The 19260-nt window shown below is 44.7% G+C and overlaps 1 protein-coding gene across 1 annotated transcript in view; it reads left to right on the forward strand.

Moving 5' to 3' along the window:
* ncf1 (neutrophil cytosolic factor 1) overlaps positions 1 to 19260 on the forward strand; it is a 106485-nt gene that overhangs the window by 65272 nt on the left and 21953 nt on the right. The window contains exons 5-8 of the mRNA XM_068010043.1: positions 243 to 301; positions 8942 to 9064; positions 12946 to 13053; positions 14896 to 15013. Of these exons, the coding sequence (XP_067866144.1) occupies positions 243 to 301; positions 8942 to 9064; positions 12946 to 13053; positions 14896 to 15013 (408 nt within the window). The remainder of the gene's footprint in view (positions 1 to 242; positions 302 to 8941; positions 9065 to 12945; positions 13054 to 14895; positions 15014 to 19260) is intronic.

Raw genomic sequence — 19260 nt, forward strand, 5'->3', positions numbered from 1 at the left:
ATTTTGCTTATGTTAATTTTGGTGAGTCCCTGTCCCGATTCAATATTAGTTTATGTTAATTTTGGTGAATCCCTGTCCATGATTCAATATTAGTTTCTTTGGGATGTCCGGAATGTTATCCTCTTGCTCCACTGTAAATTCTGACACAAATTAATTATTCAACATGTCTGCCATTTCCTTATTTTATAGTATCACAGTTATCAGCAGTGTGTTGATTTATGTACCGTATTTGATATTTACAGGACGAAAAAGACAATAACCTATTTGTTGCCAAAAGACAAAACAAAAACAAGCTCGACTCGTAAGTTTGTGTTTCATTTGACACTATTGATACTCCTGATTAGTTTGGTTTGGCACTTGATTACAGTTTGAAGTCATAGGAAAGAAAAGTTTTTGAACTACAAATTTTGCATTTAATAAACACCGTGGAAAATGGAGAAACTACACCAACAAATTTAGTGTAAACTGAATGTTGCATTGTAAAAAGAGGGGTATCTTCCAGGTCAATGTCTGACACCTGTGAACCAATACATCATTCAGAACTCCCAGCTGTGGCTTACCATTACCTTTCTATTTCCCTGCTATTGAATCCTTGATTACTATAGCGTAACTGCATCTTACTCTTTCCATGCCACCACTTGAGTGTGTTTGCCCTCCTTTGCCAGTGTTTGTGCTGGAGGAAGAGTGTGGCTGCAGCAAAGCTGGAAATGGAAGGCCAAAAGTTAGTAAGTGAGTGTGGAAGACAGAGGAAACAACAGCTAGAAAATAGACAACAAAGGAGCTATTCAGTGATCTGTGGTGTATGCTTCAATGTAAGGAGCCTAGTGAATAAGGCAGATGAGCTTAGGGTACAGATAGACACTTGGGAGCATGATATCATAGCTATTACTGAAACATGGCTTAAAGAAAGGTGGAAATGGCAGCTCACCATTCCTGCTAACAGGCGTTTTCAGAGGGGATAGAGAGGGGCATAAAAAGGAAGGGGCTCACGATATTGATTAAAGAAATAATTACAGCTGTGAGGAGGATTGATATGCTAGAAGAATCATCAAATGAGGCCATATGGGTTGAACTGAAGAACAAAAAAGGGCAATCACATTACTGGGAGTCTACTATCGACCCTCAAACAGTCAGAGGGAGATAGAAGAGCAAAAAGGTAGGCAAATTGCTGAGATGTGCAAAGACAATAGGGCAGTAATAGTGCAGGATTTCAAGTAGTCTAATATTAACTTGGATAGAATGGGTGTAAAAGGGTGCAGAACTCAAAGTGCATTCAGGAGATTTTTTTTAGCCAGTATGTAACAAGCCCAACAAGAGAAGGGGCAGTTCTGGACTTAGTTTAAGGAGTGACGTTGGTCAGATGGAAGGGGAATCAATGGGAGAAAATTTTGGAGGAAGTGATCCTAATTCAGTTAGATTTAAAATAACTATAGAAAAAGACAAAGATAGACCAGGAATAAAAGTCCTTAACTGGGGAAAGGACAATTTTACTGAGCTGAGATGTGATTTGGCAAAACTGGAAACAGTTACTTGAAGATAAATCAGTGTTAAAGCAATGGAGGCATTCAAGGAAGAGATAAAGAGGGGTCAGAGCAAATATGTTCCCACTAAGACAAAAGGGGACTTCCAAATCTTGAGCTTCCTGAATGCCAAGGAGCATACAGGGTGGGATAAGGCACAACAGGGAAGCTTATATCAGATACCAAGAACTGAATACTGCAGAAATCCGAGAGGAGTATAGAAAGTGCAGGGGTGAAATTAGAAGGGAAATTAGGAAAGCAAAGAGAGGGCATGAAAAAGTATTGGCAAGTCAAATCAAGGAAAACCCAAATAAAAGCAAAATACTGCGGATGCTGGAAATCTGAAACAAAAACAAGAAATGCTGGATTCACTCAGCAGGTCTGGCAGCATCTGTGGAAAGAGAAGCAGAGTTAACGTTTCGGGTCAGTGACCCTTCTTCGGAACTGCACCCAAAGATGTTTTATAAGTGCATAAAGAGCAAGCGGTTAACTAAGGAAAGAGTTGGGCTGATTGACTTGTGCACGGAGGTAGAAGACATGGACATGGCTCTTAGTCAATACTTAGCATCGGTCTTCACAGAAGAGGGGGACGTTGCAGGCCTTGTAGTTAAGGAGGAGGAATATGAAATATTGGATGGGATAAACATAGTGAGAGAGGAAATATTAAGGGGTTTACCATCTTTGAAAAAATTCTGAGGGCCAGTATAAATCATCATTTAGAAAGGCACAGATTAATCAAGGACAATCAGCATAGAATTGTTAAGGAAATGTTGGCCGGGATTTTATCGGACGATGGGGTCTCAATCTCTGACAAAACCGCTGCCGAGAACCCCACGTCGCCCCTTCTGTGGGAGGCCCGCCTAATCAAGTGCCAATAAGGCAGTTAAGTGGACAGCAGTGAGCCCCCCCATGGGATGAAGGACCCCACGGGTGGAGGTCCTGTCCTGAGACCCGCCAGCCAATCAAAGACTGGCAGCTCTTTAACTGGGTGGCACCACTGCAGTGGCGGTGGCTGCTCCCGGTGGACCACCCACCAGAGGCCTAGGAACAGTGCTGGACCCAGGCCACAGGTAGGTCAGGGTGGGAGAAGTCTAGCGGGGTCGGGGGGGGGTCACGGGAAAGGGGGATGTAGGGAAGGTCAGCAGCAAGTGCAGGGAAGTGGCTCTCAGTGGGCCCTCCCCCTTCCCGATGCCGGATCCCTCGTTCAGACACTAAGTGCCTTTTAACAACGGTCCCACCCCCACCCCAGAGCTGGCAAGCTAGCAACCCACATGGTTTTTCTTGCCGTATTCCTTGTGTGGCAACAGGCCTGCCCGCCACTGGGCTAATTGTGGCGGCAGCAGAATGAGGCCCTTAACTGAGCATTAATTGCCCACAATTGCTACTAAGTATCATCACCTCATTCCATGACAATATGAAAGGCACAATTCAACATGGTGGCTCCTCATCAGAGCCCTTTCCTATCCTGAGTGGTGTGAAACAGGGCTGTGTTCTCGCACCCACACTTTTTGGGATTTTCTTCTCCCTGCTGCTTTCACATGCGTTCAAATCCTCTGAAGAAGGAATTTTCCTCCACACAAGATCAGGGGGCAGGTTGTTCAACCTTGCCCGTCTAAGAGCGAAGTCCAAAGTACGGAAAGTCCTCATCAGAGAACTCCTCTTTGCTGACGATGCTGCTTTAACATCTCACACTGAAGAATGCCTGCAGAGTCTCATCGACAGGTTTGCGTCTGCCTGCAATGAATTTGGCCTAACCATCAGCCTCAAGAAAACGAACATCATGGGGCAGGATGTCAGAAATGCTCCATCCATCAATATTGGCGACCACGCTCTGGAAGTGGTTCAAGAGTTCACCTACCTAGGCTCAACTATCACCAGTAACCTGTCTCTAGATGCAGAAATCAACAAGCGCATGGGTAAGGCTTCCACTGCTATGTCCAGACTGGCCAAGAGAGTGTGGGAAAATGGCGCACTGACACGGAACACAAAAGTCCGAGTGTATCAGGCCTGTGTCCTCAGTACCTTGCTCTACGGCAGCGAGGCCTGGACAACGTATGCCAGCCAAGAGCGACGTCTCAATTCATTCCATCTTCGCTGCCTTCGGAGAATACTTGGCATCAGGTGGCAGGACTATATCTCCAACACAGAAGTCCTTGAAGCGGCCAACACCCCCAGCTTATACACACTACTGAGTCAGCGGCGCTTGAGATGGCTTGGCCATGTGAGCCGCATGGAAGATGGCAGGATCCCCAAAGACACATTGTACAGCGAGCTCGCCACTGGTATCAGACCCACCGGCCGTCCATGTCTCCGTTATAAAGACGTCTGCAAACGCGACATGAAATCGTGTGACATTGATCACAAGTCGTGGGAGTCAGTTGCCAGCATTCGCCAGAGCTGGCGGGCAGCCATAAAGACAGGGCTAAAATGTGGCGAGTCGAAGAGACTTAGTAGTTGGCAGGAAAAAAGACAGAGGCGCAAGGGGAGAGCCAACTGTGCAACAGCCCCAACAAACAAATTTCTCTGCAGCACCTGTGGAAGAGCCTGTCACTCCAGAATTGGCCTTTATAGCCACTCCAGGCGCTGCTTCACAAACCACTGACCACCTCCAGGCGCGTATCCATTGTCTCTCGAGATAAGGAGGCCCAAAAGAATTGCCCACATAACGGGCTCAATTGTCGGCAGGGCGGCAAGGCCGTTCACAGGTCTTCCTGCCCTGGATTTAATTTTGCCAGAGGGGGGAAGGTGGTGGGGTCCCTCCCCACCACCATCTCACCCAATTACACGCTCTCCCCACTTTCAAACCTGCTGCAGGGGAGAGCATGAAATTCCCTCGGTTGTGTCTGACGGACTTGATTGAATTTTTTGGGGAGGTAACAAATCAATGAGGGTAGCGTGTTTGTTGTAGTCTACATGGATTTTAGCAAAGCCTTTTGCCAAGATCCTACATGACCCAAAAAGTAAAAGCTCATAGGATCTGAGGGAAAGTGACAATTTGGATTCACTCAGTGGCAGGAAGCAAAGGGTAGGATCAACGAGGGTTTTGTGACTGGGAGGCTGGTTCCAGTGGGGTTCGGCAGGACTCACTACTAACTTCACCGCTTTTCATCATATATATCCATTATTATTATTTCCATTATTATTGTTAATATCTCCATTAACAGGAGGCATAGATTTAAAATAATTGGTAGAAGGATTACAGTCATAGAGAGATACAGTGCTGAAACAGGCCCTTCGGCCCACCGAGTCTGTGCCGACCAACAACCACCCATTTATACTAATCCTACATTAATCCCATATTCCCTACCACATTCCCACCATTCTCTTACCACCTACCTACACTAGGGGCAATTTACAATGGCCAATTTACCTATCAACCTGCAAGTCTTTGGCTGTGCCACTTCTCAGCCCAGCTCTGCATCCTGTCAATGTCCCTTTGCAACCTACAACAGCCTTCCACACTATCCACAACTCCAGCAACCTTCGTGTCATCGGCAAACTTGCTAACCCAGCCTTCCACTTCAGACCTTATAAATCTGAATTTTTAAAAAAGGCCTCTCCCAAGCTTCAAATTCCTTGTCCTACACATTCTATCTGCTCTTTGCATCAAATTATGTTGAAATCAAGACTGAGCTTTCGACTCTAATTTATTCATGGAATCATAAAGCACAGAAAGAGGCCATTCAGACCATGGTGCTTGTACCAATTCTTTGAAAGAGCTAACCAATTAGTCCCACTCCCCTGCCCTTTCCCCATAGCCCTGAAATATTTCCTTTTTAAGTATTTATCCAATTCCTTTGTGGAAGTTATTAATAAATCTGCTTCAACCACCCTTTCAGGCTGCAAATCCCAGATCAGAACAACTCACTGCATAAACAAATTCTCCACATTTACCCTCTAGTTCTTTTGGCAATTACCTTAAATCTTAAAACAGTTTCTCCCTATCTCTGTTAAAATCATTCATGTTTTTGAACGTTTCTATCAAATGTCCTCTTAAGCTTCTCTGCTGGAAGTAGAACCGTCCCAGCTTCCCCGATCTCTCCACGTAACTGAAGTCCCTCATCCCTGGGATCATCCTTGTAAATCTTCTCTGCACACCCTCCATCTATTTGTCTTGCCACCTTCAAAGATTTGTAAATTCTGTCCCATGACCTCCACCAATGCATCAGTTTTGATTTAGTTTTAGTTTAGAGATACAGCACTGAAACAGGCCCTTCGGCCCACTGAGTCTGTGCCAACCATCAACCACCCATTTATACTAATCCTACACTAGTCCCATATTCCTACCACATCCCCACCTGTCTCTATATTTCCCTACCACCTACCTATACTAGGGGCAATTTATAATGGCCAATTTACCTACCAACCTGCAAGTCTTTTGGCTTGTGAGAGGAAACCGGAGCACCCGGAGAAAACCCACGCAGACACTGGGAGAACTTGCAAACTCCACACAGGCAGTACCCGGAATTGAACCCAGATCGCTGGAGCTGTGAGGCTGCGGTGCTAACCACTGCGCCACTGTGCCTCCCTCTGACTTCCCTCTACAAGCCTTTGAAACACAAGCCTGATCACTACTTTTTGTTGAGCTTAGCTTCAACCTTGGCGATACCCTCTATTGAAAACCATGGCCAACTGTCTCAGTTTCTCAATTTAAAATATTAAGTAGCTTAGGTAAACAGTCAAACTCGGAAAGACCTGCAGTTAATCTTTGCTCCGTTCACTTTTTGTTGACTTCCAGTAAGTTGTCCATCAACAAACTGTACCTTGGTCTTACTCTGGACTATATTTCTCAGTACACCTGAATCCTCCAATCACCAGGTGTGTGGTCTTACCTGTTCCCCAGCTTGACCAGTAACAGGAGCTAATACTCGGAGGGGTTTCAGTCAAACTTGTTTCTTCTCTTGATGCAGGAGCCGATCCCAACACAGAATCATTTTCCTCTTGCAATAAATGTCCTCAGTCCATGGAAAATGTATCGTGTGGACAGAGACTGGTTTGCATTCTCAGGGGCAAGGGGAAACAATGCTCCATAGGATTTCAATTGGCTTAAGCAGTTTTACAATTTCTGATGCTTCTTATACTGGGAATATAAGGGTGTTGGAATGTTTGAATTGCATTCCCAGTCCTACATTCACTTCACATTGATCATGGAGACCAGAAAATATTCAGCTTCTGCACTGTGCAGGACCAGCACCTTATCACATCCAGAAAGTATAGTCAAACACAGCAAGTGAAAGTTGGCACCATAATTGTTAATAGTGAAATGCTCTTTGATCTGCTGTGACATTGCACATGGGGAGTTGAGACCAACTGTCGTGAGCTGGGGTTAGCAGGTAACAAGTTGGGGGTTAATTAGACAGGGCTCAGATAAGCAAAGCAGTTCCCCCTTTGAAGTCACGCATTTTGTCCTTTTTTAATATAATACTTACACAGAAATACATAGAAACTGAAACAGGCCATTTGTTCCAACCAGTCCGTATTGGTGTCTGCCCTCCACATGAGCACCTAATTTTAACCACATTTGTTTCCAACTCCCTTTCACATCTTTTTCTTCAGTCCAGTTTCTAATCTAATGCTGAATGTTAAAATAGATCTTGGAGAGGATGCAGAGGAGATTTACTAGAATAGTACCAGGAATGAGAGACTTCAGTTATTTGGAGAGATGAGCGAAGATGGGATGTTCTTTTTGGAACAGAGAAGGTTAAGTGGAGATTTAATAGAGGTGTTAAAAATGATAAGGCGTTTAGATAGAGGAGATAGAGAGAAACTATTTCCACTAGCAAGTGGTTCTGTAACCAGAGGACACAGATTTAAGCTCATTAGAAAATAAATCGGAGTGGGGATGAGAAAGAACTTTTTTTCTGCAGTGAGTTATGATGATCTGGAGTGTGCTGCCTAAAAGGTGGTAGAAGCAGATTCAATAGTAATTTTCAAAAGGGAATTGGATCAATACTGAAGGGAAAAAATTGCAGGGAATTGGATAGCTTTGAGAGTCAACACGGCACATTGGGCCAAATGCCTCCTTCAGTGCTGTAGGATTCTATGAACCAGTGCTTCTGAAAGAGAATTCCACAGCCTTTCATCTGTCTGTGTTTCTCCTAAGCACCCCCCACCACCCCACTCCCCATTCTAAATCTCTTACATTTAATGTTGTATCTATGGCATCTCACTCTGGATCCTTCAATAACTAAGAACAGTCTTTTTTTTAATTGGTTCGTGGGATGTGGGTATCACTGGCTAGGCCAGCATTTATTACACATTCCTTATTGCCCTTGAGAAGCTTGAACCGCTGCAGTCCTTGTGGGGTAGGTACACCCACAGTGCTGTTAGGAAGGGAGTTCCAGGATTTTGACCCAGCGACAGTGAAGGAAGTCAGGATGGTGTGTGGCTTGGAGGGGAAATTGCAGGTGGTGGTGTTCCCATGCATCTGCTGCCCTTGTCCTTCTAGGTGGTAGAAATCGCGGGTTTGCAAGGTGCTGTCTAAGGAGCCTTGGTGAGTTGCTGCAGTGCATCTTGTAGATGGTACACACTGCTGCCACTGTGCATTGGTGATGGAGGAGTGAATGTTGGAGATGGTGGATTGGGTGCTGATCAAGCGGCTGCTTTGTCCTGGATGGTGTCGAGCTTCTTGAGTGTTGTTGGAGTTGCACCCATCCAGGCAAGTGGAGAGTATTCCATCACACTCCTGACTTGTGCCTTGTAGATGGTGGACAGGCTTTGGGAAACAGGAGGTGAGTTACTCGCCACAGAATTCCCAGCCTCTGACCTGCTCTTGGAGCTATGGTATTTATATGGCTACTCCAGTTCAGTTTCTGGTCAATGGTAACCTCCAGGATGTTGATAGTGGGGGATTCAGCAATGGTAATGCCATTGAACATCAAGGGGAGATGATTAGATTCTCTTTTGTTTGAGATGGTTATTACCTGGCACTTGTCTGCTTCTATCTGTCCTGTCCCATCTTTCAAAATTTTAAATCCTTTGATTTTCTATTATTTATAGTTAAGTAGCAAAATTCAGGGCAATTTGGGAAGCAGTGAAGTGGAGTTGGTTGGAGCAGAAAAGTGTCTCTACAATGCTGGCTGAGAAGCTGGGTGGTGCACAATTGTGGCTCCACACTACTGGTGGAAGGGTATAATTACAGTGTGACATGTTTACATAGGCAATTTCCATCTAAATGTGGTCGTAGGAATTTATAATAAGAAAAGTTGACAGGAAATGTGTGCAGGCATAAACTGTTGATATATTACATATGCATTTTGCACCACTTGTGAATAATATTAATGCAAGCATGATGATGGGAAGTTAGGACTCTTCGGAGGGTGCATTATATTTTCAAAAACTTTTAAAAAATGTTTCAATGAACTCTTTGATTTGATCAATGCTTTTTTATCCCTCGTATTAACCTGGTTCTCTCATTCTAGAAATTACAGGTCCAATTTTGCTCCAAACATATCATTCAATCGCAGACTATCAGAAGAATTCCAAATATGAGATGAGTGTTCAGACCGGAGATAGAGTAGAGGTTGTGGAGAAAAGTGAAAATGGTAAGGAGCTTCACTTGCTCTGTGAAACACAAAAATACAATGGTTACCCAACTATTTCATATCTTCATGAGAGATGGGCCTATTTACTTCTATCAAGCAGATATATGGGCTGATTTTCCTGACTCTCTCTCTGGGAATGGCCATTTTCTGGGCTCAAGGTCAGGACAAAGAGGGTTGGATGCCTGTTTGATCATATGTCCCCCTCTTTATGCTGCCCCAGCATTTGTGGGGTTTCCCTGTAAAGGACAGGGCAGAGCCTGAGCCTGCAATGGTAGTGGGACCAATGCATGGATATGAAGGAGGTGAGTGGAGTATTACCAGTCCCCATCGCACGATCCTGTCAATTTGACCCGGACTCACAGAAATAGGGTGGACTTGCTCAGGAACGCCCCTTTGGACCGGAGGGTTTGAGGGGCCTTGGAAGCAAGAAAATGAACACCGAGGCCAAATTAAAATCTTATCCAACTTAACCAGTGGATAGGAACATAGGAGCAGGAGTAGGTTATTTAGCCCATCGAGCCTGACCCGCGATCTTGCAGCAGCAGTAAGAGGACCCTAAAGTTGATAGCCAAAAGCACAGCTGCAGGTGTCTTCGACCTGCAGCTGCACTAAACTCCCTTCCCACCCCACCCCTTTGCCACTGCAAGGCTGTAGGGGCAGGCCTTTGCTGAAGCTGTGCCTGCACCAGGTAATTGAGGGACAGGAAATTCAGATGCACCTAGGCTAGGCTAATAGCTTTGGCAAGACACTTCAGTTGCACCTGGGCCAGGTTACACCCAGTTTGGGTGCACTGCTCATGTTCAGCATGGCAGTGGAAGGATGGTAGAAAAAACAGCCCCAAAACCGATTATACTGAGTGTCAGGATTAAAGGGAAAAGCAAGATTTCAAATAAATGTTTGTTTCAGGCACACAATTCTCCTGCAGTATCTGAGAGCCAATCCACAAAAGACTAGAACTTTCTAAAGCTGTTTGTAAATGTATTGCTTTGTATTTATGGCTGGACTCAGTTGATTTATTTGCATACAAGAAACTGCAAACTTTGAAGATATGCAGGAAAAAGAATGCAATTTTTTTTTCTCCCTTTGGAGGGTTTCTGCATTTCTCAACAGTTTTCTCCCACTTCCTTCTCTTGTGGTACTTACATGTACGCCAAACTACAGAGTTGCAATCACAGTGCTAATGAAGTACTTTTGAAGTGTAGTCATGGTTGTAATGTAGGAAATACAGTATCCCATTTGCACACAGCAATCTCCGACAAAGAGATAATGACCAGATCTGTTTTAGTGATGTTGGTTCAGGGATAAATATTGTCCAGGACACAGGGAAGACTCTCCTATGCTTCTTGGAATAGTGCCATGAGACCTTTTCCATCTACCGGAGGACAGACACAGCCTCAGTTCGGGCTTCTTTCAAAAAACAGCACCTTCATGAGTGCAGTGCTCCCTCAGTACTGCACCAAGGTGCTAGTTTAGATTATGTGCTTAGGTTTCTGGAGTGGGGTTTGAACCCTGAGGCAAGAGTGCTACTCACTGAGCCATGACTGATATCAAATTATTAATTAACCCGTTTGAACATTCCTCCTCAGAGTTGCAAACCTTCAGGTAATTTGCTGCTCTCATTTAAATTTCTCTAAATATCTGGAATTTATTTTTGTCATTTCTCCCAACACCCTTTGCAAATTAATTAATTTCTGGAACACTTTGAAACATTGAGGTATTTTGCTGTCATGTTTATTTGAACAACTTCTTCAATTTACTAATCCTGTTTCTCTCCTGGTTGCAAACATTAATATTTCACAAGAAATGCTGGAATCACTCAGCAGGTCTGGCAGTATCTGTGGAAAGAGAAGCAGAGTTAACGTTTCGGGTCAGTGACCCTTCACCCAAAACGTTAACTCTGCTTCTCTTTTCACAGATGCTGCCAGACCTGCTGAGTGATTTCAGCATTTCTTGTTTTTATTTCAGATTTCCAGCATCCGCAGTATTTTGCTTTTATATTAATATTTCACTGCCCACTTCACCTGGGATGTGAAAAGTGAAGAATGACTGACAGCTTCGTGCCCACCAGTGCCCAATACAGAAAGAAAAGTAACTATTACCTCAACTGTAAATCAAAAACTCCCAATTTGCACCTTGCTCACCCTGATATTGAATTAATAAATCATTTTGCCATCTCCTACTGCCCCCCAATAAATAAATGCCCATTCATTCTCTCTTCTCTCTTCTGCTGAAATTCCCCAGTGCCCATGTTGAATAATAAATTCCAACAATGGCCCTACTCTCAAATATAAAGCAAGTGTTATTCCCCTGCTCCCGCACAATGTAAATTCAGTCATGATGCTTCACCATTTTACTCCCACTAAATTAATAAATGGCTCTCTCCCCTCTTGCTCCATCATTTACTCCCCAGTGCCCAATAAGAGAGCAGTTGGAATGTGGCACTCGCTGCTTGATGGGGTGCTTGAAGCAGTTAGTATAAAAATGTTTAAGTGGAGGTCTGATGCATAGGTAGGGGAGAAGAAAGTAGAGGGATATGGGATCAGAATGGGAAAAGTGGCAGGAGCTTCAAGTCGGGTAGAAACACTGGCATAGACCAGTTGGCCAAATGGCCTGTTTCTGTGTTGTAGATTTGATTTAATTCCATTGAATTGATTGTAAATAATTGCTGCGATTCGAGATCCCATTTCAAATAGAAAGCTAATATTTTTTGCCTAACTGCCCTAGACTGACCCATCAACAAATCAAATACCACAATTACAAGAAGGCTAATATTTACAAAATAACTAATTCTCTGACTCGCCACAGAGCCTGGAGTTCCTTATTCCTGTCCATCAAGCCTTGGGTGGGCCTCCTATCCACAGCCTTGACCCCACCATGACCCCAGTACGATCCCAAATGAAATAAATAAATGACCAGATAATAATTCGTGGTGCTGTTGGTTGAGAGATATATATTGACCAGGACACTGGGAGAACGCCCCTGCTCCTCTTCCAATAGTGCCACCTGAGAGGGCAGACAGGACTCGGTTTAACATCTCATTTAAGAGATGGTACCTCTTGGTTCAGGAGATCATTACACATGGCAGGCTCCTGGCAGGATCCGCACTTTGACCCCAGGATAGTGAAGTCATTGTTGCAGTGGAACTGCTGTTGCTGCACCTGAGGAGCTGTGTGGAACAATTAAAGAGAATTCCTCAGAAATGGAAAACATACCCCCATGTTCCTGGTTATTGTTATGCAGATATCCCCTCTGGTTAGAGCTGCCCTATGATTAGGTTTGTGAATATTAAGTACCTAACCACAAGATTAACTTAGTAACTGCTAGGTGCCCCTGAACCTTAATGACCCCATTTTGTTTTACAAACAAACAAAAATGACAAGCAGAAAAGAACAGCTTGTCCATGGAACCTGCCCCACACTGTGATGGCCAGAGCATCCTGAGTTAATCATTCTTCACTCCCCTCTTAAACAGTATTTGCTGTGGGGAGTGAGTGGGAGGAGTTATACGTGTATGTTGTCAGTACTGGATATATTCCATTATACAGTGTATGGCTTTCTCTATATGGTCCATGACCTGCTGTATATATACTGTACACATTACAAGATGTAGGTTTGGGGCCTACTAGGATGAGAACTACTTTATTACTATTCTGGCCCTGACCTCATACCCCGTTTTTTTCCGGGTCGTATGTTTGTTGCCATGTCTACCTTCCAGAATTTCGACATGGTTGGACATGAATTTTGATCGGTTTTATCTTTGGGTCTTTCTCAAATATTCCTCAATCCTGAATAGTAATTCCAGTTTATTAAGTCACTAATTTTATAATTAACGCACAATTTTATTTTAAATCCTAAAGATGCGATGTTTGTGTTTAATTGCAGGTTGGTGGTTTTGCCAAATGGAATGTAAGCGTGGTTGGCTGCCAGCCTCCTTCCTTGAACCTCTTGAAAGCCCAGATGAGAGTGAGGAGCAAGAACCAAATTATGAAGGTGAGAGTACCCTGTGTGGAACAGCAGCCTGAGCCTCTGCTGAGTGGTCCTCTTTTTTATTTTCCCTGTCCCAGTTAAGGAGTTACTCAGCATGAAGTGATCTCAGCTATTTTTTGCTGCTTTTCCATTGGCTGGGAGCTTCCTTGGAGCTGTTCCCGCTCCACTGCTATAACTGGAAGTCCTGGAAGTGCGGCAGAAATCTGGCAATAGTGGTAAACAAGGCGAAAAGGAAGTCAAAAGAGGCTAGCAGAGATATCGGAGCCAAAACTCTTCAACACCTGAAAGTGGGTGCGACTCCAGTGGAACACTATAATGGCACACAGAGCAGAGAGGCCTGAGGACTGAAGCAAGTTCGTCCACAGCCCTCATCAGATTAAATCAGCTGACCTGTGGGCACCAATCAGATTCCCCAACACAGTTCGCCAGTGTGCTTTATCAATTTTAGCCCATGCCGAGACGGAGCATAAGCTCGGAGGGTGGGGGGTGGAGGGAGGCAATTTGATGGGGGTGAGGCAGAGGTGCACCAGCAGAGCCCCACAGTTTTATGGAGCCCAGAGAAGCACTCCTTCTCCTTCTGACTTTACATTTAGTGGGCATCCTCCAGGGTCCCTCTAGGCTGGTTCAGCTGCTCAAGACCTGGAAATGCCAATTGGAGTTTCTGCACCACAAACCCTGAGTAGTACACATGAAGTTAGGAGTCCGAGTCTGAAATCAGTGCAGGAGCCTCATTCCGATAGTGAAATAAGGCCTGCACTAATGTCAGATGGCCCTGGACCTGAACAGTTTATCAGTGGCCCAACCTCCCATGCAAATAAGCAAATATGCCCTGCTGTATTGCTTATTATTTCATCCATTTTAGGCAATATAAAGGAGGTATAACATTGTTACATTTACGTTCTAATATTCCCAAAGACAGATATTATCAAAAGTGTTCTAAAGAAACAGATAACACAGGCTCTCCACCATTGGCAGCCATGCCTTCAGCTCCCTGGACCCTAAGCTCAGGAATTTCTCCCATAAACCTCTCCACCTCTCTACACCAATCCTTTAACTCATGACTTGGCATATCCCTCACTCTCCCATTACCATCAGGCCAAGGCACTGACCCTTGTTCAATAAGGAATGCAGGAGAGCATGCCAGGAGCAGCACGAGGCATACCCAAAAATGAGGTGCCAACCTGGTGAAGCTACAACACAGGACTACATGCTTGCGAAACAGCAGAAGCAGTATGCGATAGAAAGAGCTAAAAGATCCCACAACCAATGGATCAGATCTAAGCTCTGCAGTCCCGCCACATCCAGCTGTGAATGGTAGTGGACAATTTCACAACTAATGGGAGGATGAGGCTCCCATTACTATATCGCTATTCCTTCACTGTTGCTGGGTCAAAATCCTGAAACTCCCTCTCTAACAGCACTGTGGGTGTACCTATAGTGTATGGACTGCAGCGGTTCAAGAAGGCAGCTCACCACCACCTTCTCAAGAGCAATTAGGGATGGGAAATAAATGCTGGCCAGTGACGCCCACATCCCATGAACAATTAAAAAATCTCTCCGTCCTCCTTTAGCATGCTCCTTAAAACCTCTTTGACCAAGCTTTTGGTCACCTGTGCCAATATCTCCTTATGTGAGTCGGTGTCAAACTTTGTTTAATAAAGCTCCTATAATGTGTATTGGGATATTTTACTACATTGAAGGTACTATATGAATGTCAGTTGTTGTTGAACAGGATACAATACAAAGTGAAATTCAGGTGCATTTTGATGTGGTTTCTGGTATATATTCCAGATATATTCACCAGCATGTTCTGGGGGAGGTTAACCTTCTTGTTTTATGTTGTAGGTGAGCCGTATAAAGTAATTAGCAGCTATACTGCAGCTCAGGAGGATGAGATGAGCCTGTGCGAAGGCGAGCTGGTTGATGTAATCCATAAATTGCTTGATGGGTGGTGGGTGATAATGTAAGTGGAAAATACAATGATAAAATATATACTTAATTGTGCAATTCTCAGATAAAAAGACTTGCATTTTTATAGCGCCTTTTACAACCTTATGATGCCCTAAAACATTTTACAGCCAATTAAGTACCTTTGAGGTGTAGTCAATGTTACAATGTCAGAACCACAACAGCCAATTTGCACACAACAAGCTCCCACTAACAGCAATGGGATAATCGCAAGATTATCTGTTTTTAGGTTGAGGGATGAACATTGGCCAGAGCACCAGACAATACATCCATGCTCTTCTATGAGAGAGGAACATAGGAGCAGGAGTAGGCCATTCAGCCCATCAAGCCTGCTCCACCATTCAGTTAGATCATGGCTGATCATCTACCTCAACGCCACTATCCCTTTCTATCCCCATACCCCTTGATATCATTAGTATCCAGATATCTATCGATTTCTGTCTAGATCATACTCAACGATTGAGCTTCCACAGCCCTCTGGGATAGAGAATTGCAAAGATTCACCATCCTCTGAGTGAAGAGATTCCTCCTCATATCAGTCTTAAATGGCCTACCCCTTATTCTGTGACCATGTCCCTTGGTTATAGACTCACCAGCCAGGGAAACATCCTATCTACATCCACAATCTCATGCCGTGTAAGAATTTTGTAAGTTTCAATGAGATCACTTCTCATTCTTCGAAACAGTAGAGAATACAGGACTAGTTTCCTCAGTAGTGTCGTGAGATCTTTTATGTCCACAAAGGAGAGAGGGGCCCTCATTTTAATGTTTTATCCAAAAGATTGCACCTCTGACAATGCTGTCGTACAACAGTACTGGAGCATCAGTCTAGATTTTATACTCAAGTACGTGGTGTGGGAATTTCACATTAAGGTAAAAAGCACTATCCACTAAGCTACAGCTAAGTGTTTAAATGGAGTTACTCAATCACCCTGCCCAAAGTAAGATATATATAGAAAAAAATCATCTTACATCTGTTCACACTTCCTGTTTTCAAAGGTCATACTTTCTGTGGTCAATTTTTTCACACTTTTATGCCAATGTTGCTGTGTTGCCTTAGTTTTGTATCTCTCAGCCTGTATTGTAGCAAAACTACTCTGCTCCAACCAACTCTACTCCAACCAACTCTGCTCCAATCAACTCTGCTCCAACCAACTCTTCTCCAACCAACTCTGCTCCAACCAACTCTACTCCAAACAACTCTGCTCCAATCAACTCTGCTCCAACCAACTCTGCTCCAATCAACTCTGCTCCAACCAACTCTACTCCAACCAACTCTGCTCCAACCAACTCTACTCCAACCAACTCTGCTCCAATCAACTCTGCTCCAACCAACTCTACTCCAACCAACTCTACTCCAATCAACTCTACTCCAATCAACTCTACTCCAACCAACTCTACTCCAACAAACTCTGCTCCAACAAACTCTGCTCCAACCAACTCTACTCCAACCAACTCTGCTCCAATCAACTCTACTCCAACCAACTCTACTCCAATCAACTCTGCTCCAACCAACTCTGCTCCAACCAACTCTGCTCCAACCAACTCTACTCCAACCAACTCTGCTCCAATCAACTCTGCTCCAATCAACTCTGCTCCAACCAACTCTGCTCCAATCAACTGCTCCAACCAACTCTACTCCAATCAACTCTGCTCCAACCAACTCTGCTCCAACCAACTCTACTCCAACCAACTCTGCTCCAATCAACTCTGCTCCAATCGACTCTGCTCCAATCGACTCTGCTCCAACCGACTCTGCTCCAACCGACTCTGCTCCAATCAACTCTGCTCCAACCAACTCTGCTCCAACCAACTCTACTCCAACCAACTCTACTCCAACCAACTCTGCTCCAATCAACTCTACTCCAACCAACTCTGCTCCAATCAACTCTGCTCCAACCAACTCTACTCCAACCAACTCTGCTCCAATCAACTCTACTCCAATCAACTCTACTCCAACCAACTCTGCTCCAATCAACTCTGCTCCAACCAACTCTACTCCAATCAACTCTGCTCCAACCAACTCTGCTCCAACCAACTCTACTCCAACCAACTCTGCTCCAATCAACTCTGCTCCAACCAACTCTACTCCAATCAACTCTGCTCCAATCAACTCTACTCCAACCAACTCTGCTCCAATCAACTCTGCTCCAACCAACTCTACTCCAATCAACTCTGCTCCAACCAACTCTGCTCCAACCAACTCTACTCCAACCAACTCTGCTCCAATCAACTCTGCTCCAACCAACTCTACTCCAACCAACTCTACTCCAATCAACTCTACTCCAACCAACTCGACTCCAACCAACTCTACTCCAATCAACTCTACTCCAACCAACTCAACTCCAACCAACTCTGCTCCAATCAACTCTGCTCCAATCAACTCTGCTCCAACCAACTCTACTCCAACCAACTCTACTCCAATCAACTCTACTCCAATCAACTCTACTCCAACCAACTCTACTCCAACCAACTCTGCTCCAACCAACTCTGCTCCAATCAACTCTGCTCCAACCAACTCTACTCCAATCAACTCTACTCCAACCAACTCTACTCCAACCAACTCTACTCCAACCAACTCTGCTCCAATCAACTCTACTCCAACCAACTCTGCTCCAATCAACTCTGCTCCAATCAACTCTGCTCCAACCAACTCTGCTCCAACCAACTCTGCTCCAACCAACTCTACTCCAATCAACTCTACTCCAACCAACTCTACTCCAACCAACTCTGCTCCAATCAACTCTGCTCCAACCAACTCTACTCCAACCAACTCTGCTCCAATCAACTCTGCTCCAACCAACTCTACTCCAACCAACTCTACTCCAATCAACTCTACTCCAATCAACTCTACTCCAACCAACTCTACTCCAACAAACTCTGCTCCAACCAACTCTACTCCAACCAACTCTGCTCCAATCAACTCTACTCCAACCAACTCTACTCCAATCAACTCTGCTCCAACCAACTCTGCTCCAACCAACTCTGCTCCAACCAACTCTACTCCAACCAACTCTGCTCCAATCAACTCTGCTCCAATCAACTTTGCTCCAACCAACTCTGCTCCAATCAACTGATCCAACCAACTCTACTCCAATCAACTCTGCTCCAACCAACTCTGCTCCAACCAACTCTACTCCAACCAACTCTGCTCCAATCAACTCTGCTCCAATCAACTCTGCTCCAACCAACTCTGCTCCAACCAACTCTGCTCCAATCAACTTTGCTCCAACCAACTCTGCTCCAATCAACTGATCCAACCAACTCTACTCCAATCAACTCTGCTCCAACCAACTCTGCTCCAATCAACTCTGCTCCAACCAACTCTGCTCCAATCAACTCTGCTCCAATCAACTTTGCTCCAACCAACTCTGCTCCAATCAACTGATCCAACCAACTCTACTCCAATCAACTCTGCTCCAATCAACTCTGCTCCAATCAACTCTGCTCCAATCAACTCTGCTCCAACCAACTCTACTCCAACCAACTCTGCTCCAATCAACTCTGCTCCAATCAACTCTGCTCCAATCAACTCTGCTCCAACCAACTCTACTCCAACCAACTCTGCTCCAACCAACTCTACTCCAATCAACTCTGCTCCAACCAACTCTGCTCCAACCAACTCTACTCCAACCAACTCTGCTCCAACCAACTCTACTCCAATCAACTCTGCTCCAACCAACTCTGCTCCAACCAACTCTACTCCAACCAACTCTGCTCCAATCAACTCTACTCCAACCAACTCTGCTCCAATCAACTCTGCTCCAACCAACTCTACTCCAATCAACTCTGCTCCAACCAACTCTGCTCCAACCAACTCTGCTCCAACCAACTCTACTCCAACCAACTCTGCTCCAATCAACTCTGCTCCAACCAACTCTACTCCAATCAACTCTGCTCCAACCAACTCTGCTCCAACCAACTCTACTCCAACCAACTCTGCTCCAATCAACTCTGCTCCAACCAACTCTACTCCAACCAACTCTACTCCAATCAACTCTACTCCAACCAACTTTACTCCAACCAACTCTGCTCCAATCAACTCTGCTCCAATCAACTCTGCTCCAATCAACTCTGCTCCAACCAACTCTACTCCAACCAACTCTACTCCAATCAACTCTACTCCAATCAACTCTACTCCAACCAACTCTACTCCAACCAACTCTGCTCCAATCAACTCTGCTCCAATCAACTCTGCTCCAACCAACTCTACTCCAACCAACTCTGCTCCAATCAACTCTA

The sequence above is a fragment of the Heterodontus francisci genome, chromosome 30 (genome assembly GCF_036365525.1).
Source record: "Heterodontus francisci isolate sHetFra1 chromosome 30, sHetFra1.hap1, whole genome shotgun sequence".
Taxonomy (NCBI): Eukaryota; Metazoa; Chordata; class Chondrichthyes; order Heterodontiformes; family Heterodontidae; genus Heterodontus; species Heterodontus francisci.